This window comes from Miscanthus floridulus, chromosome 17 (genome assembly GCF_019320115.1).
Source record: "Miscanthus floridulus cultivar M001 chromosome 17, ASM1932011v1, whole genome shotgun sequence".
Taxonomy (NCBI): Eukaryota; Viridiplantae; Streptophyta; class Magnoliopsida; order Poales; family Poaceae; genus Miscanthus; species Miscanthus floridulus.
Window position 1 is genome coordinate 77,744,455 of NC_089596.1, and position 26,105 is coordinate 77,770,559.

General features: G+C 43.4%; 1 protein-coding gene across 1 annotated transcript; it reads left to right on the forward strand.

Moving 5' to 3' along the window:
- Positions 1-341: 341 nt before the first annotated feature.
- LOC136514797 (squamosa promoter-binding-like protein 9) lies at positions 342-23,090 on the forward strand. The gene is given in 11 exon segments (XM_066508504.1): positions 342-1,237; positions 3,583-3,704; positions 3,707-3,754; positions 5,094-5,362; positions 5,504-5,578; positions 5,652-5,759; positions 9,838-9,955; positions 10,652-10,787; positions 12,180-12,354; positions 20,911-21,471; positions 22,534-23,090. Coding segments are annotated over 11 exon segments (2,577 nt in total). The 5' UTR covers positions 342-572; the 3' UTR covers positions 22,834-23,090.
- The last annotated feature ends 3,015 nt before the right edge of the window (positions 23,091-26,105 follow it).

Sequence of the window (26,105 nt, forward strand, 5' to 3'; positions counted from 1 at the left end):
CGTCGTCCTCTTGTCGCATGTCGACATGATGGCACGCGCCAGCAGGAGTGCCGGACCGAGCCCGCGCCATCCCCTGCCGCCCGTCCGCGTCCCAGCCCAGAGATCGCCATCCTCCCAGTCCCACGGAAGCGCCGCCGGCCGCCGGCCTCCCGTTCAGGACTTCAGGCAGTCGCGGTCAGATCCACCGCACGGGCCCCACCCCGACGCCAACAACTAGACGGCGTCCGCACTGACGCATGGGCCCCGCCTGGACGTCGCTGTGGCGTCAAGATTCCCCAACCTGACCAACCAACCTTCCCACTGCACCCGCAGGCCGCAGCCAGCCAACAACCGCACACCAGTCTGGTGTGGTGTGGCCCTCCCGTCAGCGCGCACGCGCGGGACAGCCCCGGTCGGTCCAGCGCCGCCCACCTACCAGCTGTGACGGGGACGCCAGGACCAATTCCATTCGCTCCACTCCACCCTCTCCCTTCCCGCCGCCTCCGCGGAATCGTGAGGGGTTCCCTCCCAAATCGCCGGAGTTGATCCTGCCGTGCAAGCGCGCGGCGGTTAGGGCTAGGCGGTCTCCGGAAATGGACGCCCCCGATTCCGGCGGCGGCGCGGCGGATGCCGGCGAGCCCATCTGGGACTGGGGCAATCTCCTCGACTTCATCGTCCAGGATGACGACTCCCTGGCCCTCCCGTGTGATGACGCCGCCGGTATAGCAGCAGCCGACCCCACCGAGGCTGCCACGGCACTGCTCCCCGCCTCGCCCCCGCTACCGCAGCCCGTGGAGCCGGAGCCGGAACTGGAACCGGAACCGGGTCCAGTGCTTCCGCCGCCCCCTCTTCGGGTTCAGGGGATCGGGCGCCGCGTCAGGAAGCGGGACCCGCGGCTGGTGTGCCCGAACTACCTCGCGGGGAGGGTCCCGTGCGCGTGCCCCGAGGTGGACGAGATGGTCGCCGCTGCCGAGGTGGAGGACGTGGCCACGGAGTTCCTGGCTGGCGCGCGGAAGAAGACTAAGACTGCTGCTCGCCGTGGCAAAACGGCAGCTGCAGGTGCTGCCGCCGGAGCTGCAGGAGGAGGAACTGTCCGCGCGGCGGTGGCGGAGATGAAGTGCCAAGTGCCTGGATGTGAGGCGGACATACGGGAGCTGAAAGGGTACCATCGCCGGCACCGTGTGTGTATGCGCTGCGCGCATGCTGCTGCTGTCATGCTCGATGGCGTCCAGAAGCGCTACTGCCAGCAGTGCGGCAAGTAAGCCCTAGTTTCTCCACTCCTAGCTGTTTGATTAATCGGCATGAAACAAATTCGTACCAGTAGGATACACGAGCATGCTTGGCACATTCGTAGCAGTTTTAAAGTTGGTCTGTGATTGTTTGATTGCCTTTCGTTTTTATCCAAAAGCGACTAAGAATTCATATGTGATGTTTGGATTTTATCCAAAGATAACTACAACTTTTGTGTTTTTCGGAGGCTTTCTGTTTATTAGCATTTCATGGATTTTTTATGCTCCTGTTGGTTAGACTGCATCAAGACATTATGGTACAATGTTAAATTTTTAACCTTCTTAGTCTTTCCTTAGGGGTATACCCTGTTGTGGTGTATTTTCAGAACTGGTCTTTACTTAAGGTTTGTCTTGGTGTTAGCTTTTTCTTGACATAGATCGTAGGAGAATATACATTTCTCAGCACCCAATATAGTTCATAAATCTACTAAGTTCTGTTGCCAAGCAGAACGAATTAGTTACTGAATGGTTCACTGAAGATGTAACCAAAATATTGTGCAGTATTCACTGATGAAACTCATTGTTCATTCTTGTTAATTTTGAAAAGTGATGGTGCACATGCTTATTCTTTTGGTGTATGGTGTTGGCGCAAGGATGTTGGGTCACTCAACGAACAGATAGTAATGCAGAAATGTCATCAGTATGCCATTGGTGTATGGTATTGGCACAAGGATGTTGGGTCACTTAGCGAACAGGTAGTAATGCAGAAATGCCATTGGATTGACTACTTTGCAGTGTTATGCGTGTTTATCCTTATGCCGTGTGTTGGAATTAGAACAAGATTGAGTACTAATTAAGGAAGAAGATACTAGATAGAGCGTGTGGTTACAATAACAACAGGAAAGAGCGCTAAAGAAGATTGGAGTTATTAGTTCACGACACACTCCTATCGACTGCAAGATTTGATTCTCTGTACACCCGGTTGCTCTTGTACACTCCTGTCTGGCGGGGGTTAATGAACCCAAATTGAACAAAGAACAAAAGGAAAGCAAGAGAGGAGCATGGCTGATGAACTGTACATTAGTCATAATTATGGTTGGTGGTATGTATACTCCCTTAGTTAGGGTGAATTTTGATAGAGCCAAAACACAAAAGAGGCAAAAAGTTTCCTTGAAGTTAGTTTATGAACTTTTATTGTACATGTGGGAGTAGGGCAAGATGGATATATTTGGATTGGAGCAGGCATTACCATATTGGGAACCATAATTAGTTACTCCCTCCATCCAAAAGTCTAAAACGTCTAAGCCTGTGACACAGTGACCAAGGAGCACTCAAGGCTGGCCACTTTTCATTTAGTCGCCACGTTCACCTTAATGCTCTGGCGTCCGTTTGCTTCCCTGAGTAACCAACATTTAAACAAATGCTAACGGCGGCTCGGTGGCGTTACTTGCAGTTCATTAGATGAAAGAACAGACTTGACGGAAGGAGTATATCAAGCTAACAGTACTGAACGGGTGCGTGGTAATGCATTTATTTGGCATGTCATACGACGAGTCACAAGTGCCAAAACCGAGAAACAACAAGAGATAGCAGCTTAGACGATTTAGACTTTTGGAAAACTCAATTTTGCTTGGATGACTTAGATTTTTGGATGGAGGGAGTAATTACTAGGTTTGCAAGCCCTGTATCTGATTCACGAACTAAATTGATATACCTTCTTGATGGCCTTACTTTCATGATGTGGCATGCTCCAAACAGCAAATGAGGTAGCTCTTTGGTATTGGATGCAATATAGGTGTACAGGGGGAGATGAAACCCAAAAGGCCATAACTAATTTACATACCTAAAAGGTACACCCCTTGGGAACATCACTTCCATGAAATGGCATGCTGCAAACCACAAATCAGGTATCTGTTTAGATAAGTGTATTCTGGGAAGGCGCAATGGACACGCTGGGGAGAGAGCAATCTATATACAGGTGCTGGTTTATTTCTCCCTGACTTTTAGAGAGGATCCCCTGAACATACTAACCGATTCTAACACATTGGATTCCAGACTCTATAGAGTATAAACTACTGATATCCAAACTTTTCTGAAACAGACTAAACCATAATAAAAGGTCTCCTTAACTAAACTAATTCCTCCTGACAATGTTGCTTCTCTAGTGTATGGGTCACTGTGATGGCGTCCAGTGCCACAACTCCCAATGAATTTCTGCAGGACTTGTTTTGAGCATTTGATGTTTTTTTTGGATCAGTTTACAGTGGTACTTAAACAGCGATTTGATAAATTTGTCACGGCTATAATTTAAATTATGGTGTGCTGTAATAACCTTGTGTCTTAGCTTCCTTTTGAAAATGTATTTTCATTTCAGGTTCCATGTATTACTAGATTTTGATGAAGATAAAAGGAGTTGTAGAAGAAAGTTGGAGCGTCACAACAAAAGAAGACGAAGAAAACCTGATTCCAAAGGAACATTAGATAAAGAAATAGATGATCATTGGATCTGTCAGCAGATGTTAGTGGCGATGGTGAACTTAGAGAAGGTGATACCATTCAATTTCTTCAAATTTGCTAAGGAAAAAGAGTTATTTTTACCTATTTAGTGCTTAGTGTGACTATTATCATTGGTTCAGCTATTCATGGTTTTTTAAGGTGTCGGCGTGTCGCCTAGGCAGCAAGGTGCCAGTGTCGCCTTACCGAAATCAGTGAGAGAGGGAAGTTGAAGAGAGTTTCACATACAAAGAGGAGCCGGAGGGAATCAGCAGTGCCTGGTAACAGAAGCCTCTAGCATCTCTGCTGGCTTTGGTGGCGATGGTTGGCGCAGCCTTCCAGTCAACTGCAGTGGCAATTGTTTCAGATAGAGTTGGCGGCTGCGGCCGATCTGGAGTAGCTGGCAGCAGTGGTGGCTTTGGTAGGGGATCAAATACAGAGATATGGCTTCCTTCAGCGGTGGTGGCAACAAGGGGGATAGCGGAAGAAGTGCTCCTTGATGTGGCTGGGGAGATCTAAGTGGCACTGCTAGATGAGCCAGTGCGACTAGGGGTTGCCCAGGAGGAACATACATGTGTTGGCTGTTGAGGGGTGTATTTGGGTCAGGATTTTGCTGGGCTTCATTGGTCTAGCAAGGGTGATGAGTTGGATATTTTGGGATGGCCCAGTCTGTTTCCATTTTTTTTAATCTTTTACTATACTATATATGGTTCAAGAATATAGTTTACGGCATCGCCTGGCCCAACCTTACCACCATACCTAAGTGCCTAGGTGATAGGAAGGGGCCTAGTCTCCACATCTCGAGTTGCCCCTTAGGAATATCGCAGCTATTAGTTTTTTCTTAAAAAAAACAGCAGGAGAGGTGCCTATTATATTGTTTATCTGATTATACACGCACACTGAAAAAAGAACAATTCATGGCTGTTTACCTATCAATAGGTCACAAATACATTTCCCATTTCTAAGTATAGGTTTGCCAATTGCCACAAGCCCACAGCAGAATATTCTCTTTTTTATGTATAACAGCAACACCTTACTATTCAAAATAAGTGGAGAAGCTTAAAAAAAGTGGAGAAAAGGAAAGTAATCTTTCCATGTTAATACCTTGCAAAGATATGGTTAGCGTACTTTATTTCCCGTGAAAATGGCTTCACTGTTTATATAATATTTTATTAGCTAGGATCTAAGTATTTGGTTAACATGGGTTTCCTTAATCCAGTCTAACTCAATAGTCAATACTTATGATTTGGTTAGGATACATATACTGATAGTGTGGGTTCATCTATGGTCTTATCTGAGTAAACAACCTATTATACTGTAGTTTAATCTGATCATTCTGCAGTTTGTGTTGTCCAGTCTACGATGTCCTTGTTGACTTTTAATTTTGCGCAGAGAACATGGAAGGCACAACCAGTGAGATGCTTGAGACTGTTCTTAGCAACAAGGTGTTGGACCGAGAAACACCTGTGGGATCTGAAGATGTGCTTAGTTCACCAACCTGTATACAACCTGGTTTGCAAAATGACCAGAGTAAAAGTTTGCAAAATGGCCAAAGTGTGACTTTTGCAGCTTCTGTTGAAGCCTGCATTGGTGCAAAGCAGGAAAGTGTAAAACTTGCCAATTCCCCAATGCATGACACCAAGAGTGCCTATTCATCCTCGGTAGGCCCTTTTCTTTGTTCTCATGAAGTTGTTTATTTATATTAATATGTATGATTCTGCAGTTGCAATCTGTTTAGTTTGATGGAACTTTTCATTCCTTCTACTCTAATGGTTGTAGTAATGTTATACCATCCATTCTAGTGTCCAACAGGGCGCATCTCATTCAAGTTGTATGACTGGAATCCTGCAGAATTTCCTCGACGCCTACGACACCAGGTATAGTCTTGCTATAAGTTCATTTAACGTAGAACTATATTGTTTTGAAGGGATGCTATATGTGAATGTGTAGATCTTCGAGTGGTTGGGTAGCATGCCTGTTGAATTGGAGGGCTACATTCGTCCGGGTTGTACTATTTTAACTGTATTTATTGCAATGCCGCAGCATATGTGGGACAAGGTATGCCGTGTTTTTTTTATTACACAACACAGTTATCTTTTCAAGTCAAACGAACAGATGCTGAATAGCTTACCATGTACTCCCTCTGTTCTAAATTATAAGTCGTTTTGGCTTTTCTAGATACATGGTTTTTGTTATGCACCTTAGATACTACACTATGTCTAGATACATAGCAAAAGCTATGTACCTAGAAAAACCAAACGACTTATAATTTGCAATAGAGGGAGTATCAGTTATGAACGGCTAACTATAAATCTGTAATAGTAGTCCCATTCCAGATAGAATACAGATGTTCCTACAACATGCGTACTATCATCACCTGCCACTTCTGACTAATAACATATGTTTTAATTAACAACTTGAAAAGTGAAGTACTACCTCTGATCACAAAAGGATGCAATTCTCATTTTTCGAGGAGTCAAACGATTTGAAGTTTGACTATAGTTATATAAAAAAGTACTAACATTTGTAATAGAAAATAAGTATCATTAAATTAATTATGAAATATATTCTCATAGTAAACCTACTTGGAGACATAAGTTTTAAGAGTACTATTTACTATAAACTTGGTCAAAGTTAAGCTAATTGACTGGGACAAATCCCATAGTTGCATCCTTTTGTGAGTGGAGGGAGTATATATACAACAACAACAACAACAAAGCCTTTAAGTCCCAAACAAGTTGGGGTAGGCTAGAGTTGAAACCCAACAGAAGCAATAGGCACATGAATAGCTGTCTTCCAAGCACTCCTATCTAAGGCTAAGTCTTTGGGTATATTCCATCCTTTCAAGTCTCCTTTTATTGCCTCTACCCAAGTCAACTTCGGTCTTCCTCTGCTTCTCTTCACGTTACTATCCTGACTTAGGATTCCACTACGCACCGGTGCATCTGGAGGTCTCCGTTGCACATGTCCAAAAAATTCCAGCGTACTATTTACTTTTGTGATTTTACCAGCATACCATGCAGAAATCAGAATGAAAGTATTCTATTTTTATTACTTTGCCTGCATATGGATATATATTATTATTCTCACTGAAGTTTTCCAGTTATCATTTATCAGTTGTCATATGTTTTTTTTCTCGAACACGCAGGAGAACTGCGTATCTTTATATTAAGAAGAAAAAAGGGGGGCAAGAGCCCTTACAACACACACTCACACTCCTAAGCTCTTAGACAAACAGTTGTCATATGTTCAATGTTGATTGGTTTGTTTGAAGTATATGTTCCTGGGATCTATCGTACGTCCATTGCTAATGTTTATCTGGAACCTGTAGGTTGGAGTGTTTTCAAAAAGCATCTCTTGGTATTTGTAACAGCAACAACTTTCACTAGTAGTGCTAGGCATCTCTTGCTTAAACAAAGAAAATCTTTGCAAGCTCCAGAGAGCTGAATAAGTTGTTCTGCATTGATAAAGTTTGCTGCCAAACCCTCCAGCTTACTTTCCTTGCTTTACAGAGATAGGCTAGCCTCTCCTTGCTTTGCTAGGCAAGCTCAAGAATCTAAACACCCCTGTAGCTTAAGCCGATCATGCTGTGCTATGGTAGAGGTAACAGTGGGTATCAAACTGGTGATAATTATTAAGAAAATCCAAAAGTAAATTTGTATTGTTTTTGTCACAAGATATTGATGATCCCAAGCTCGTGAGAAGTATACACCAACAACTTTAACCTACAGCACGTAGGTTAAAATTCGAACTTGGCAATTCCAAAATCCTGGTACACATTCTATTGCTTATTTATTTGGGAAAATTGCGTTCTTGCCCTTGTCCAGTACTCTAATTGTGATTTCGCCCCTCTTTTTTGAACTTTGTAATTTTACCCTCGCTTTTTTCAAACAATGCTCCCGTCTACCCCTGCTTTGTAACACCGTCTAAAATGCTTGGATTAAATGGTAAAAGAAAAAGAAAAAGAAAAGACACCTACATGAAAAGACGATGATACCCCTCAGTCCCTTTCTCCTTTCTCACCCGTTCGCTCGACCCGTTCCTGACGAGAAGTCGCGGCTCGCAGAAGGTTTCGTGGCCTGGCAGCGGCGCAACTCCTCCTCCGTCCTTCCCGCTCCCCCACGGCGTGGCTCATCCTCCCTCCTCCCCGCTCCCCCCCGGCGCGTCTCCTCCTCCCTCCGCCACACTCCGGCGGCGCGGCTCGCCTGTTAGGGTTTGGGGAGTACCGGCGGCGGCGCGACTGCTGGCGGCGGCGCAGCTCATCCTCACTCTGCCCCGCTCCTCCCCAGGCTCGCGCCCGCAGTGGCTGGGGCGCCGCGTGGCCTGCGGCGGGCTCTGCCCCGACCCCTCCCCCCGGCTCGCGCCCGCTGCGGCGCGGCTGGGGGCCTCGGCTGCCGCCCCGTCCCCCGCCCCACAGGGTCGCGGCCGCACCATCTGCTGCTCCAGTCGGGCACCTCTGGGATAGCTGCAGGGCGGGCGGAGCGGGCGGCTCCGGTGCCTGGACGCGGTTCCCGGCGACGCCTGGCCATGGCTCCCGATGGTGCCTGGCAGTGGGTCTCCGCGCCGCCTCCTCCCTTCCTTCCTCCGCTCCTCCCCACGCAGGCTCTCGTGCCCGCCTCCTCCTGCCCCGCTGACGGCGCCGCACCCGGCCACCGATGGGGCCGCCCCGGGCGTCGTCGCGCGCCTCATGGGCCTGGAGTCCTGGCCCGCCACCGCCACCGCCACCGCCACCGCCACCGCCGCGCCGCCCAGACCGCAGAGGAAGGTGGAGGCGTCGTGTTTCGGACGGCGCCGCCGACTCGGCGGTCGTGCTGGTGCTGCCTACGACCCGGAGCCATCGCCCTCTCGCGCCCGCGCACGCGCCGACGGCGAGGAGCCACCATGGGGCCGACCTACTGGCTCGTGCACGGGGCCGCAACCAAGCTGCTGGACCCGGGCGCGCGCGCAGGCGCCAGACTGGCACTGGCGTACGCTTGCTCTTCCCCGCAGCACCGCAAGGATGGCCACGCCGGCGCCTTGCTTCATGGCTCGTCGGGAATGGCCCACACATTGAAGATTTTTGGTCCCACACAAAAGATTATATCGAAATATTTCTTATGGCGTTACATCTGTCATCATTATGAACCTTTTGGTCCCAAAATTTTGAATATTTATCAATATTAAATCTGAGTTCAAATAATTGCAAGTTGTGCCAAATATGTTTGACCAAATTTAATCAATTGTCAGCATACAATAAAAAAAAGTATAATTCCAAATCAGGGTAAAATCACAATTAGGCATAACAAACAGGGGCAAAATCGCATGGGCATTGATGTCCTTTTGTACAAAGTTTAACACTGTTAGGGGTGGATGACGGAGCAGGGGCAAACAGGTGCTTCGTTTTGAAATCATAGGGGTAAATTCACAAAGTCAAAAAAACAGGGGCAAAATCACAATTTCGATACAAAACAAGGGTACAAACGCAAGAGCCCCTATTTATTTGGAGGTTGAAGCAATAGATAGAGAACTGTGTAAACATAAGTGACTTTAATATGTAGTTAATTGTACCACAAAGAACTCAATCAGTTGTACTAATGAAAAATTACTTCTAGCTCTATTCACTTTTAGCTTTATATCCAAACCATTTACTGAAAAATCCTGGTATTTTTTCCCATCTGTTTTAATTTTCTTAAACTAACAGCATTTGACAGTAGGGGGAGACAGTGGTTTCAATTGCTCAATCAAAATAGCGGCCACCATGCAAAGTGGAAAATACATGGGCAAAGCGCTAATTAGGTTTCTCAATGGGTGCATTGTTGTTGTTGGTGTCCCAAAAAAGGGCAGGGTTTAATGAAGAAACTATTGTTGAAAGTAGAGGGGGAGGCACCAAGCTCAAGTTCTGAACAGAAATTTGTTTTCTTTGTGTCCCTTTTTTTCCTTTAAAAACAAAACACCTATTATAGTCTTCAAACCATGCACAAGGATTTCCCAGACTTTTTCCCATTGATGTGCTAATTTCGTAGACGAATTCTCACTCTAGATGATTTGCAGTTTTTCTTTTATTCTTATTTTTTGCACTTGTATTGTTAACAATTTATTTATGATTTCATCGTATCAAAAACCATGTGTTGCTAATAAATTGCGTAATTTTTTACAGTTATCAGATGATGCAGCAGATCTTCTCAGAAACTTGGTAAATTCCCCAAACAGTCTTCTGTTGGGTAAAGGGGCCTTCTTCATTCATGTCAATAACATGTTATTTCAAGTACTAAAAGGTGTGTATGCAGCAACTTTTTACTATAGCATGACATAATAATTTGTGCTTGTAACTATATTGATTCTACATGTACCTGACTTACCGTGTCCATACATGTGAATATTCATTGCCTTGGATCAATCACAGGCTCAGGGCTATCAGAAGAAGTTCGGCTTTCAGTTATACCAATGAAAATTAATGTTCTTTGCTTACTATCTGTGCAAACACCTTGCCGAAAAACCTTTCCTCAGCACATAAGAATGGACATTTATTTCACATTGCTAGATAGCCGATTTACTTTCCTATATTTGGATGCAAAGCTCCATGTGTCCTGTACTGACATGTATAGTATATTATTGTAAATATATGCTATCTTAGAAGTTTTTAATTGTGCTTTGCGCATATGGAAAACAATTTTTTTTGCATCTTATCTGTGCTGTTACGGTAGTACCTGCTCAGAGACCTTTGCCCTCCAACACAAATGATTATTTATCTCATGACTACAATCTATTTTTTCTTCAACTGTTGGATGCAAGACTCCTTGCGACCTATACTTACAGACACATTATTGTTCTCATAAAACTAATCATCTCATGTTGAACTGTAATTGATGAGGGAACTTATATAGTTAAACTCAGTAGCTTGTTGCACTTCCATTATTATCATAAAATAAATACCTGACTAATGATCTTTTTTTTAATCGGCTGCACATAAGATGGAGCAACATTGATGAGTACCAGATTAGATGTACAAGCCCCAAGGATTGATTATGTTCATCCAACATGGTTTGAAGCAGGGAAACCTGTCGATCTTATCCTTTATGGAAGTTCTCTTGACCAACCGAACTTCAGGTACAAGCTCTGTTGTAATCCTTACGAAACAGTAAGCCATTGTATCTGTTGAACACTTGAACCCCTACAAAGTAGCCTGGGTGTTGGGCAACCTTGTTTTATGCTGAACTTTTACTAGCATATCTGACAATATCTGTTGTGACATATTCTTGGTGTTGATTTACATGATTTTATTTTATTGCTATTTTTTATTGGAAAAAATTTACTTGTATGAATTTCATTTCCCAACCGAAATACCTGTGAATGCGCCAAAGGCAAACTTGTGCTGTTTAGTACTCCTTCCAAATTATAAGTAGCTTTTACTTTTTTTGTACATCCATTTTGCTATGTATGTAGATATAATATATGTCTAGATACATAGCAAAATGGATGGACCAAAAAAGTCAAAGTGACTTATAATTTGGAACGGAGGGAGTATGTTGCAAAACAAAAATGTTGTTTCAATAACCATCTGTAGTTGATCAAATTTTACAAGAACACTCTTGGACTTCCGTCTATTCTGATCAATCTGAAGAAACACTGAAATGAATTTGAGTGCTAAATAACAGCAATTCTCAATTTATTTCATCCGGTCATATTTCATGCACAAAATGTCTAGAAATTGGTGCTTTCTGCATAAAATAGAACAAGTAATTACCAAAAGTTTAATGTTTGTTCTTTTCATGGTTTTCATTCCAAATTTGTAGCAAATGAATGTTCAAGATTTAGCACAGCATTTATTCCTGTGAGACGTAAGAAGCATAATGCCACCCTTTTGAATCCAAAATCACCAGCAGTAGCCAGTCTTCTCTTGTCCGAATCATATAGATAATCCATGAAGTTGGAACGATGCTTATATTTGGCTTCTACGCAACAAAGGCACTCTTTATGTTGTAGTCTGGTTTTACATAATACCTATGTATAATGTGTTATATTGGATGTGGTTATGCTCAATCTGCATGTAGCAAAAAGGATTTGATTTCTTTAATAAAACAAGTGTAGCTGAAGGGCGGGCCTGGTGCAAGCGGTAGAGTCTTACCGCCTGTGACCGGAAGGTCCCGGGTTCGAGTCGCGGTCTCCTCGCATTGCACATGCGAGGGTAAGGCTTGCCACTAACACCCTTCCCCAGACCCCGCACAGAGCGGGAGCTCTCTGCACTGGGTACGCCCTTTTTAATAAAACAAGTGTAGCTATACTTTAACCATACATCCTTATTGTTGAATTTGTTTTTATAACCAACTCTGAAACTTGTGCAAAATTGTTACACATGGATATGTTTGTTAGTCTGTATAAAGTGAACCAATCTGTGATCTTTTTTTTTCCTGTATAGAATCTATTTCTTAGATGGCAGCTGTCTGCTTGAATTGTGGCTATGAAGAATGAAGAATTTATTGAATTTTTATCTCATGGTAGGTCACTTCTGTCTTTTGATGGGGACTATTTGAAGCATGATTGCTACCGTTTAACATCTCATGATACCTTTGACCGTGTCGAGAATGGTGATCTTATTCCTGGTTCTCAACATGAAATTTTTCGAATTAACATCTCTCAATCAAGACCAGATATTCATGGACCCGCATTTGTGGAAGTAAGTATTGTTTTCATTGGCAATTTTGACCAATTTCACCATTTAACTATAGTCTGGAACATCCTGTTTTATTAAATGTTTTTCTCCATCCAATGCTTTTAAGTTTTAATCTATTTTCAAGTCAGGCTTGCTTGTGGGATTGCTTTGTTACTGTTTGTATGTCTCTTTATTTCTAGTAAGCTGCATTGCTGCTCATTGCAGAGTTTTGATCTATGTTCCTAGACCTAAAACAACCTACAATGTTAAGATATGGATTGATGTGTTTGGCATTTCTTGTGGAGTCATACGTCTTTTCCACTTGTACTTTTGGGTACCACCTTCACAAAGTGTGCCTTAGATTGCTGCAAAGAAAAGGTGAACTCGAAAGGAGCCCAAGTTAAAGATAAAATACAAAGTGTGCATTGAAACATGACAATGAATTCAAGATTTTTCTTTGCCAATTTTCTATACAATACTAACATGTGGCACAGTGGCAGGTAGATTTATCTTTTACAATAGAAGCATTCTGGTTAACCTGATTAGTCTTAACATTAAGCTATTCACAAAGAAAAAGTCTTAAATTAAGCACAACTTCATAGTAGGGCTGCTAACAGGGCGGGTCAAAGTGGGTTTTATGGGTTGGGTTCGAATATGGGGTTAGTTTGGATCAGTGGAAACATGTGTTATGAACTTGCGGGTTGGGGCGGCTTAGGTCTATTGCATATGCAGGTTGGAATGGGTGGACGCGCATCGCTGCACACGTGGGTCGTTCTTAGCTCCCAAGTCCCAAGCCTAGCAGGCCGTAGGTACGCTGACCCAGCTGAAGAAGCGCTTCTCGGGTGGGGAAGTAGATGAGTGATTCCTCGATGCACCGGTGGTTGACGGAGGCGTCAGTATAGGGAGGGCATCTCCATCTACAACAACAGCAGCAACAACAACAACAACAAAGCCTTTAAGTCCCAAACAAGTTGGAGGTAGGCTAGAGTTGAAACCCAGCAGAAGCAATCAAGGTTCAGGCACGTGAATAGCTATCTTCCAAGCACTCCTATCTAAGGCTAAGTCTTTGGGTATATTCCATTCTTTCAAGTCTCCTTTTATTGCCTCTACTCAAGTCAACTTCGGTCTTCATCTGCCTCTCTTCACGTTACTATCCTGGCTTAGGATTCCACTACGCACCGGTGCCTCTGGAGGTTTCCGTTGGACATGTTCAAACCATCTCAACCGGTGTTGGACAAGTTTTTCTTCAATTGGTGCTACCCCTAATCTATCACGGATATCATCGTTCCGAACTCGATCCTATCTTGTATGACCGCAAATCCAACGCAACATACGCATTTCCGCGACACTTATCTGTTGAACATGTCGTCTCCATCTACTCATAACAAAATCTGCTATTAATTTCAACTCCAAAATTTTGCCAACAAGATTTTTGTCGTACCAAAAAACAGAGAAAGCGAGGTGAGATTGATTCGTCACATGGCTTGTTGGTGGACCCCGAGGCTGCATTCTCTCTGTTGTCCTTTCTGGTCGGTAAGCCACCAGATGTACCCAAAAAATAGTGTTGTTCCACCTCGTCATCGCCGCTGCCTAGCGCTTCTTGTGGCGGGATGGTATGTGTCTTGGGCATGGACGGGTTGGACGATGACGGTGGTGGGCTGGTGGCTGCGAGTTCTGCATCATCGCAGATGTGTTGGCCGTAACAAGTGATTAGATTCGTGAGGAGATGAAGCGTGGGGCGGGTTGACAGAAGGCAAGGTGGGGTGGGTTCACTAATTAGAATTTTGGGTGGGGATGGGTTTGCAGCAGATGTTCTAGAACAATGGGTTGGGCCGGTTTAACCCTTTTTGCAGGCCTACTTCATAGCATGAGCAGAATTGAATATGCTTTAAAAGGACTTCTTAGCTTATATAGTGCTCTAGTTTAATGTCTGCATATAACTTTAAATAGCTTATATAGGAGAAGAAAGAATGCTATAGACGCTTATACCATGACAGGAGTGTGGACAACATAGAGAAGTACAAGGTGGCAAAGAAGACTACAAAGCGAGCTGTAAGTGTGGCAAAGGGTAGAGCGTACGAGGATCTTTACCAACATTTGAGTACGAAGGAAGGAGAGAAGGACATTTATAGGATGGCTAGGGTTCGTGAGAGAAAGACAAGAGACTTCAACCAAGTTAAGTGTATTAAGGATGAAAGGGAGCATCTCTTGGTGAAGGAGGATGAGATCCGACATCAATGGCAAGAGTATTTTGACAAATTGTTCAATGGTGAGAATATGGACACAACCTTTCAGTTGGATGACTCTTTTGATGACACCAATAGGCGCTTTGTGCGGAGAATCCAATAATCTGAGGTCAGAGAGGCGTTGAAAAGGATGAAAGGAGTAAGGCGATGGGACCGGATGATATTCCAATCAAGGTGTGGAGATGCCTCGGGAACATAGCTATAGTATGGCTAACCAAGCCATTCAACCATATTTTTCGATCGAACAAGGTGCCTGATTAGTGGAGAAGTATATTGGTACCGATCTACAAGAATAAAGGGGATATTCAAAGTTGTACTAATTACCGGAGAATTAAGTTGATGAGCCATACTATAAAGCTATGGGAGAGAGTTATCGAGCATCGCTTGAGAGCAATAACGCGGGTCTCTATGAATCAATTTGGTTTCATGCCCGGAAAGTCAACCATGGAAGCCATTTTCTTAATAAGACAAGTTATGGAGCGGTATAGGGAGAAGAAGGATCTACACATAGTTTTTATTGACTTGGAGAAGGCTTATGATAAAATACCAAGGAATGTTATGTGGTGGGCTTTGGACAAACATAAAGTTCCAACGAAGTACGTCAGGCTCATTAAGGACATGTACAACAATGTTGTTACTAGAGTTTGAACAAGTGATGAAGACACGGATGACTTTCCGATTAGGATAGGACTACATCAAGGGTCAGCTTTGAGCCCTTATTTGTTTGCCTTAGTGATGGATGAGGTCACAAGGGACATACAAGGGGACATCCCTTGATGTATGCTTTTCGCGGACGATGTAGTGCTAGTTGATGAAAGCCAGACAGAAGTGAATCAGAAACTGGAGTTATGGCGGGAGACTTTGGAGTCCAAAGGTTTTAGACTCAGTAAAACTAAAACTGAGTATGTGAGATGTGACTTCGGCACTACTGCTCGGGAGGAGAAAGATATTAGTTTGGAAGGTCAAGTAGTGCCTAGGAAGGATACCTTTCGATATTTAGGATCAATGCTATAGAGAAACGGGGATATTGATGAAGATGTTAGTCATATAATCAAAGCAGGGTGGATGAAGTGGTGGTAAGCATCTGGTGTCCTATGTAACAAAAGGGTACCACAGAAGCTAAAAGGCAAGTTTTATAGGACGGCGGACCTGCTATGTTATATGGTGCAGAATGTTGGCCTACGAAAAGACGACATGTTCAACAGATAAGTGTCGTGGAAATGCGTATGTTGCGTTGGATTTACGGTCATACAAGAAGGGATCGAGTTCGAAACGATGATATCCGTGATAGATTAGGGGTAGCACCAATTGAAGAAAGGGAGAATTATGTATTTGGCACTGAAACAAATCGGTCTTTTATATTTGGCACTAGAAAATTTGAACTTCCTTGACTAGCACCAACTTGAAATTTTCTTCTATAAATGGCACTGCCGTCCATTTGATGCACTAACGGTATTAACTGACAGCTAAAATGACATGTCTACCCTTCCATGTAGTAGCAACACGTAGTGCCAGATAGGAAAAGAAAAACTGAACATGTTGTCAAATAAAGAAAGCATAAATATCACAAATATATTTGTGAATTAAAACATGACATTTTGATAATTGAAGAGTGCAAACAAAATAATCAATAATTTCAAATACTAAGATAAGAACACGTACAAAAAATAATAAATAGATTTCAGGCACAAGCTTACTTCGTAGATCGTACTGAATTAGGAGTAACTTGGAAAGAGCCTATTCTGCTTTCCCGCCGGCGTGACACCCAAACACTGTCGTCGTCTTGGCCGGCCGGCGTGCTAACTCCATAGAGGTGCTGTGCTGCGCTGCGTCGTCTGCGTGCGTGTACACTGGCCAGCGCGCTGCTGGGACCATCGCTTCTCGGCCGGATGCTCCCGCACGGCGGTGAGTATGGATGAAAACGGTACGGATATTTATTCGACCGTCCGTTCGACCGAACAAATATGAACACTTATCTGGATAGTTACTCGGATATCCGTATTTTTTTTCGGATACGGATAATAAAACGGATATCTTAGGCGGATATCAAATACGGATGTAATATCATCGATATCCGGCGGATATCGGATAATCCGATTAAGTATCGGATATATCTGGATATTCCAAACGGATATTATCCGGATATTATTCAAACGAGATGGAGAAATTTAAAAATCACAAATTTGAACCATCCAAACTATCTCAAATGGAAAGTTGACCAAAACAACAATTGGGCGTCGAAATTTAAAAATCACAAATTTGAACCGTCCAAACTATCTCAAATGGAAAGTTGACCAAAACAACAATTGTAGATCTTGATGAGTTGAACAAACTTGATATTCAAAACTTTTCAATTTGAAGTCATTTAGAGTTCATAATACTAGAGTCAAAGTGTTGTTTTTTCATTTGACCAAATTTGACTTGGTCAAACTTGCTCAAATGAGACACTAAATGACCTCAGATGAAAAAACTCTGAATACCAAGTTTGATCATCTCAGCAAGATCTACAATTGTTACATAGCTCATTTTCCCATTTGAGAAAGTTTTATCAAACACTAGTCACAAATTCTTGAATCTCATATAGACTTTCTAAAACTATGTCACATACTTGTGAAATTTGAACTATATTTTATTCAAACTTTCTCAAATGAAAAAATGACCTATATAAGGATTGTAGATCTTGATGAGCTGAACAAACTTGGTATTCAAAGTTTGATCATCTCAGCAAGATCTACAATTGTTACATAGCCCATTTTCCCATTTGAGAAAGTTTTATCAAACACTAGTCACAAATTCTTGAATCTCATATAGACTTTCTAAAACTATGTCACACACTTGTGAAATTTGAACTATATTTTGTTTAAACTTTCTCAAATGAAAAAATGGCCTATATAAGGATTGTAGATCTTGATGAGCTGAACAAACTTGGTATTCAAAACTTTTCAATTTGAGACAATCTAGGGTTCCGAAAACTAGTTTGTAGGCGTTGAAATTTAAAAATCACAAATTTGAACCGTCCAAACTATCTCAAATGGAAAGTTGACCAAAACAACAATTGTAGATCTTGATGAGTTGAACAAACTTGGTATTCAAAACTTTTCAATTTGAAGTCATTTAGAGTTCATAATACTAGAGTCAAAGTGTTGTTTTTTCATTTGACCAAATTTGACTTGGTCAAACTTGCTCAAATGAGACACTAAATGACCTCAGATGAAAAAACTCTGAATACCAAGTTTGATCATCTCAGCAAGATCTACAATTGTTACATAGCTCATTTTCCCATTTGAGAAAGTTTTATCAAACACTAGTCACAAATTCTTGAATCTCATATAGACTTTCTAAAACTATGTCACACACTTGTGAAATTTGAACTACATTTTATTCAAACTTTCTCAAATAAAAAATAGCCTATATAAGGATTTTAGATCTTGATGAGCTGAACAAACTTGGTGTTCAAACGTTTGAGACAATCTGTATCTTTATCTTATTTGTTGCTTTACTCTTTAGTCTTTCGGCTTAATCTAGATGGATTATGGACTCATAGAGTGATGTAATGGTTTGCGCACGTATTCGAATAGATATTTGTATCCGACCTTCTCCGAATCCGATTCATACCGTATTCGATACTCATTATTCGTATCTGTAACCGAGTCAATCCGTATTCGTATATGTATCCGAACGCTATCCGTGTCCGAATCCGAATCCGAACAGAAATATGAAAACAAATATAATATGAGTGATATCCGTTCGTATCCGATCCGTTTTCATCCCTAGCGGTGAGCTCTTCGCCATGCCGGAGGGGTGGGTGCAGATAACCACCATCGGCGGGTACACCTTCATGCTGCAAATCTTCGTCATCAGCGTGAAGACGGACCTAGGCATGATCGTCAAGTCCGGCAAGAAGGCCGTAGCCATCTTCTTCTTCGGCACCATCACGCCGCACCTGGCCATGTACGCTGTCGGCGCCGCGCTCAAGCCGCGCGTGCCGGTTGCGTGGAAGGCCACCTTCATGCTCACCAACCTCAACGTGTGGTGGTCGCTCTCGTGTTAGCAACCTGTAGCTGGATTGTAGAGAATAGAGGGGAATTAGAAGAACGGCAGTAGGAGCTCAGGGATTTGGGAGGAAGATGAACAATGGAGAGAGAGGAAGGAAACCTGTTTGTATTCTGTTGTTTGATGATCTTTCCAGCTGGTGCTCCTGCGCTCTTGTAGGTGATGGCCTGTGGTCCAGGCCAATGCTTGACATCCAGGCCACTTGATAAGGTCTGCCACTTGAACTGTATTACCAATGAAAGATGGCCAGGGTGTTGGCCTAAGTTGAACTCCATTGCCCTGCGTCCCAAACTGCTCCGGTGGCGGCCATGGTTGCCTATGCGGCACTGCATCCCAGCTACGACAGGATGGAGGCGAGAAACAGCTCTGTATGCTCTTGTCAACCAAGGATTGAGCTGAGGGCACACAGTCAGTACATAGCATGTTTGACATATGCATGGGAGGTGGCCATAGTATCTCTAAAATATGCTTAGCCATTTCCTCAAACACCTCAGGGGCCTCTTGAACGACAGAGACAGGCCCAAACGCAGCAACTCCATTGGAGTGAGGAGGGTAGATGATAGTGTTGTACCTTCTCGGCATCAAACACCACTTGCGCTTGAATGGAGATGGAAGCAGGCCTAAATGTAGTTGGCATAGTGGGGTCGATGCAGGTGGCGACATGGACGGAGAGCTCGGACGGGAATGCGTTGGCGTACTCGAAGGAGATGGTCTCGCCGCCGAGCAATGGCTGGCCGTCGTTGTGGAGGCAGTCGTCATGGCCCTGGTAGATGGCGATGTCCTCCGCGGCTGCGCACCCCTCGTCCATCCGGCTTTACTGTATCGGGCCTCCTGCTCCTCCACCGCCTCCAGCGACTCCTGGCGAGCAGAGGATCTGGCGGGGCAGTGGCGCTGGCACGGGCACGGGCACGGGTAGGGCGCCGCGTCGGACCTCCAGCGGGCGTGGGCACCCCGCGTCCACCGCTGCGCGATCTGCAACCGTCGGCCGCGGCCGTCCCGCATCCTCCGCGTAAGGGCACGCGTGGGGCCGTGGGGGCGTGCGCGGCCAGCCCTGGCCGCCGCCGGCCGATCCCTCCGCCTCTGCCTGCGTGACATGGCGCGTGCGAGTAACCGAGGAGCAGGGGTATTTTGGTCTCCCTCGAAATGAACTGACAAGTTGAACACAGTCAACTAACAGATGCCTGGTCGAAATGGACGGCAGTGCCATTTATAGAAGAAAATTTCAAGTTGGTGCTAGTTAAGGAAGTTTAAATTTTCTAGTGCCAAATATGAAAGACCGATTTGTTTCAGTGCCGAATACATAATTCTCCCTTGAAGAAAAGCTTGTCCAACACCAGTTGAGATGGTTTGGACATGTCCAACGGAGACCTCCAGAGGCACCGGTGCGTAGTGGAATCCTAAGCCAAGATAGTAACGTGAAGAGAGGCAGAGGAAGACTGAAGTTGACTTGGGTAGAGGCAATAAAAGGAGACTTGAAAGGATGGAATATATCCAAAGATTTAGCCTTAGATAAGAGTGCTTGGAAGACAGCTATTCACGTGCCTAAACCTTGATTGCTTCTGTTGGGTTTCAACTCTAGCCTACCCCAACTTGTTTGGGACTTAAATGCTTTGTTGTTGTTGTTGTTGTAGCCAAGAGCCTTGTGATTGAAGGAGGAATACGAGATGATAAAACAATAAGAAGTATAACTGAACACCTTTTAATACTTAATTTCCTCCCCCCCCCCCCCCACCCACACACACACCTTCCTCTAAAATTGAATGCTGTTTAATTGTATCCATATCAGATTAGCTAAGCCAGTGATGTGTAGTTTGGATTTTCTGAAAGAATTTCAGTAAAGATGATGAATTCTCTTTATAATCTAATATAATGGTGTGATTTACTTCAGCTTATCCAGTAGGTTGATAGGTACTCTAGTGGCGGTCTGTGTAACTAAAATTTCATAGTAGAACAACACTTCTGAATACATAATTCAAAGAGGACCTCACAACAAAGTTTACTTGTTAGGTTATTTTACTGGGAAATTTGTTTGTGTCTTGCATCATCCTTATCCAAACATTTGAACATCAGGATAGGGATACAAGACTGATTCATTCTGTTGCTAACTGTCTAGTGCAAGAAGCAACAAGCTAATACTTTGTTGTTGTTCCATAGTTTCAACTAACAATTACCATTTTATCTGGTTACATGACAATGGTCCACTGTCAGTTTGACAAATTATGTTTGCTGTATATGGTTACTGAACTTTTAATGCTTAGACTATATGGATTTTCTTTTGCAGGTGGAAAACATATTTGGGTTATCAAATTTTGTTCCTATCCTTTTTGGTAGCAAACAGTTGTGTTCTGAACTAGAGAGGATACAGGATGCTCTTTGTGGTTCTTACAGTAAAAGTAATGTACTTGGTGAGTTATTCGGTGCTTCTTCTGATCCTCATGAGCATGGGAAACTTCATAGTTCTGTGATGTCTGGATTCCTGATAGACATTGGATGGCTTATCAGAAAGCCTACTCCTGACGAATTTAAAAATGTGCTGAGTTCAACAAATATCCAGAGATGGATATGCATCTTGAAGTTCTTGATACAGAATGATTTCATCAATGTTCTGGAAATAATTGTGAAGTCAATGGACAGCATCATGGGTTCAGAGGTTCTTTCAAACTTGGAAAAGGGGAGATTGGAAGATCATGTAACAGCATTTCTTGGATATGTAAGCCATGCTCGGAACATTGTTGATCGTAGAGCTAACCATGATGAGAAAACACAGATTGAAACAGGAGGCATTAGTGTTAATTCTCCAAATCAGCCAAGCTTAGGCGCTTCATTGCCACTTGCTAGTGAAGTAAGTGCTACTATGTTGCAAAGATTTTTTGTGATAATTAAAAATGTAAAATAGGCTGATGCTTCACCTTGGTGCATCGTTCTTTTGACTTTTATGAATGAATAAGTAACTAGAAACTTTCAATGAAACATTTCCATATGCCAACCTACTGTCATAACTCAAGGTTCGTGCCCAGATTTTTGGCCTAAGATTTTACCAGCTGGCCCCCAGCTCAGTATTGACATTCCAAGTCAGCCTAAGCATCTATCATTAACAGCTATTAATTAATTAATTTATTCATGCTATTAAGAGAAATTGGGGTGATGAACTGTGAAATGGCGACTGCCCATGAGAGAAATATAATCATGCCATATTTCCTGCTCATGATATGAAGCTACCTCTGTGCCCTTTTGCCATCTGTCACCATATGAAAATACATCAAAGACGCAGCTTGAGAAAAAGAAAAATGCATCACGTTTTATCTTTTATTCAAAAGCTTTAGTTGTTTATGCTCGAAATACACTCTGCCATGAACAAAATTAATGCAGTAGGGTATGCAGATGCATTTGTTTGTTGGGTATGTAACCTCAATCAGTGGCGGAGCCATATAAGTTGCACAGGGGGTGATGGACTAGACAAGGGGTGCTGGATTGATTGAAAATATATTGAATTTTGATTTTTAGTCTTATTTTTCTCCTAGGGATGATTTTATAAGCTTATATTTCTCTTAAGGATTCTACCGGCAAGCCTGGTGCTGCAGCCTTCGCAGCACTGCCCCTGGCCTCAATATCTGTTTTATCATCTGAGTTCAATTAATCAGACAATTTATGATCCATAGCTAGGCGCCCAAGTGCTAGAACCACAGCAGTTAGATTCTGTTGGGAATAAGATAGAGTTGGGAACCAAAAGGCACCACCTTTCCTTGCCCACCCAAAGGAACCAAACAGCCCCCAGATTCTGATGGCAGACTACTTTCCTTTCATGGAAGTATTGATTTCATGCTATATTATCTCAGTATTATTTTGAGCTTCTACATTTCTGTGGTATCCATGTTAACTAATTTATGTTTGGAACTCTTTGTAGAACACTGATACTGGTGGTGATAACAAATTGAACTCAGCCGATGAGGAAGAAACTATGCCACTTGTGACTAGAGATGTCTCACACCGGCACTGCTGCCAGCCTGATATGACTGCGAGGTGGCTTAAGCCCTCACTAATTGTTACTTATCCTGGTGGTGCCACGAGAATGCGACTTGTCACGACTGTGGTAGTTGCGGCTGTTTTGTGTTTCACAGCTTGTCTTGTTCTTTTCCATCCGCATGGGGCAGGGGTGCTTGCAGCTCCAGTGAAGAGGTACTTGTCGAGTGACTCCGCATCATAGTTGATGTTAGATCAGATATTCTAATTTCCCGTGCCGCTCTCCTCTGTATCATATGCGCTTTGTTGAGGCATAGCTTGTGCATCTGATTTTTTGGAAGGTAACCAACGTACAGGTGGTTTTCCACCTGTGCAAAACTGGCATCGTTTGTTTTTGAGACAGTAAGTATAGCCACCGGAAGTTCGGACCTGCTAATGTCTGGGTATGTAAACTGTTAAAGTAGTGCATCAGTTAATGGAAATTAGCTGCATTGCTGCAAAGAGTGGGTCCGAACTATTGGCATACAATTGTGCTACCTGTTTGTCAGGTCTATAAGCCGTTTGTGCTGATTTGTTCGACTGATTTGTTCGGAGAAAAAAAATACTATACCATGGTTGATAAGTCGGCTTATAATGGCAGCCGAACAGTTGCAGTGGGTTTTATTGGCATACGCCTTGAAGAATGTTATGCATCTCGTTGGAAAGAAACGTATCCAAAGATTTGGTCTCAAAGAACAGGGATGCACATCGACTGCTCTCACTAGATGCAAAGCCTGGCAACCCAAAGCCCACTTGCATCCCTAGTTCTCACCAGTTGGATCTATCTCAATTCTTTTCTTCTGACAAGCCACCTCTCGATTTTGTTACCAACGCCTGGGCATGGAAAATGAGATTCAGTTCTTAGTGAAATGCCTCAGCTACTACCAGATTATGCGCTTCCCCTTTCTCCTTGTTGCATGGGCGATACTCTCTCCATTCCATTCAAATTATAAGACACATTGACTTTTCAAGATTCATAGTTTTTATTGAGCACTTAGATATACATCATGTCTATATATATATATATTAAAAGCAATGTATCTAGAAATATCAAAATGTCTTATAATTTGGAATGGAGGGAGTAAATCATAACATGTCATTCCTATCGTCTTGGTTTCCAGCATTAGGTCGTGATCGCGATAGACAAGGGTGAAGAGCAATAGTGTGGAACCGTGATTCCAAGCATGGGGCCTCGCACATCATCGTCTGCCAACTGCCGTCCGATCTCCGATGTGCAGCCAGTGTTCTGGCCGTAGCCTGTCTCTCTACAAGTCTCTCGGTTGGCCAAGCGCTTCTTCCCACGGACCGTTGGGCCAAGGCACAGAGGCCTCGACATCTCTCTCCAGGCGCTGATCCGCCCTCTATTGCGGTATTGCCACGTTACAGGCTTCCCACTCTCCAAATCCGCCATGCGACTATGCGTGGACCTCACTGCAAAGCCTCATTCACCTCCCATTTCCAGTGATTTAGCCCACAACAATAGTACTAGTACTCCATCGTTCACTTTGAGTCAAATTTATTTTAACTTCAAACTAGAAAACCAGGCGAGCCGACCATGGCTACTAATAAATGATTAAAATATTGAGTCCTCCTTTGATGTCTAGGACTTGAGGACATGAGCTCGATATTTTTTTTTACATATATGCAACAACAATTACGAGCTGATACGTTGGCAGCTGAATATTCACTTATGTAATTTCTACTTATTTGGCACACTATTAGCAATTGCAAGATCGACTACTAACAAGCTGAGAAAAGTCATACATGGTCAAATTTTCATGGACCTTGTACCAGCATTGTTTGATCTGTGAGCTATACTTCAAAAATAATCTTGGTGAAAGTGTAATAGGGGGTAACTCATAATAGATACAGCTAAATTTGTCTTTCTTGTACTCAAATATTGTAAAGTAAAGGTTGGTAAAAAGGGCTTCATGTAAGTAGAGGTCGAAACTGAATATGCTGTATAGGTAAATTTATAACTACAGATCAGGTCGATTGCGAGCGTAGGAAAGTAGTGCCAGTGCATGACACGGCGATCATTGTCGTAGTGTAGCACACTTGCATGGTAGAAGGACGCAGGTGAAATGCAATGCTATTTGACTGGTTACCACCTAAAGGACAAAGATATTATGTCATTATTATTTGACACGCAAATGTACTGCTGTTGTTCAGTGTAGAAAACAATGACCTGTGGCAGTCGAAATGAGGTGTCTCTGGACATACATATAGTGTGCTAAACTAAGGTTCTCCCTAGCTAACTAAAGCAAATTTCTAGGCAAACATTAGCTTAGAAACACTCTTCCTATATAAACAGTAATCACGAGTTTTAAACATCATAAATTCAACTGATTGATTTTTCTAAATACTGTATTACCGGAAGCCTGGAACAACTGGGCTCTCCACAGGTTCAACATAGATGATCTTGAAACATAGGTTACTTTTCAACAAATATTATGTATGTTCTAATCTTGAGATTCCAGGTCTTGCATCATGTTAAATTGTAGGAATTGAATTTCAGGGTTTCAGGTTATGGAATTGCAAATTTCAGAAACGAACTTCTGAGTTTCAGTTTATATCATAATCAAAACTATAGAATTCCACAATCAAACTATAATATGCTACATGTAGTTTATGTTATGATTGGCAAACATAAGGGATGCATCCTGCAGGGCATGGACTATATACTAAGCAAGAAGCAGTAGTTAAATGAGGTCAAGTGGTTGCTAATATTCAGAGACTCAAAGCAATGAGCAACATTTTTTACACTAAAATTTTTAAATTGTGCCAAGCTATGCAGCATGATAACCAGGAGTCTAGGAGATACTTTAAGACACAGACCAAGGATACTTCAACTTCAATGATACACTCCCACATGGTTCTGGTATTGCACACTTTCTTTGCCGGAAAAGAGGCCTGTGGAAATTTAACATGGCCTCATTCAGAGATAGGACAAGGATACCTGCGCTTGGAGATTATGGTGTTCCACGCCAATATTATCGGTTGCAGCATTTAGTCGAACAGCTACTGCACACAAGCAGGTCTGTGATCTTGCGCAGGAGATTAGCAGCCCCTGAGGCTTTATGTGTGCCTCCTGGTGAGCATGGTGTGTTAGATTGATCTCTAATCCCAAACTGGACCCAACGGCCCAGTTGAGCCTTTGATCCGCACCCTGATCGGGGGCGCCCAACCCACTATGGCTGGAGGGCTCCTGTCACACTGCGCTATATATAGAGGTGGGGGCCGGCGGCTCTGAGTACGAGGTTCGCCTGAGCCAAGCTCCCCACTGAAACCTAAACCCTAATCCCGATCAGAGAGGGGCGCAGCCAGTGACGGGAAGCCACCAGCCGCGCCGCCCCACTCCACCGACGTTGACGACTTCATTGACCTCTTCCCCGAACGTCGCTGCCCGAGCGCAGACTTCACCAACGAATGAGATGGCGGCATCTATTCCTCTCTGTCTCTCTACTCTCGATATCA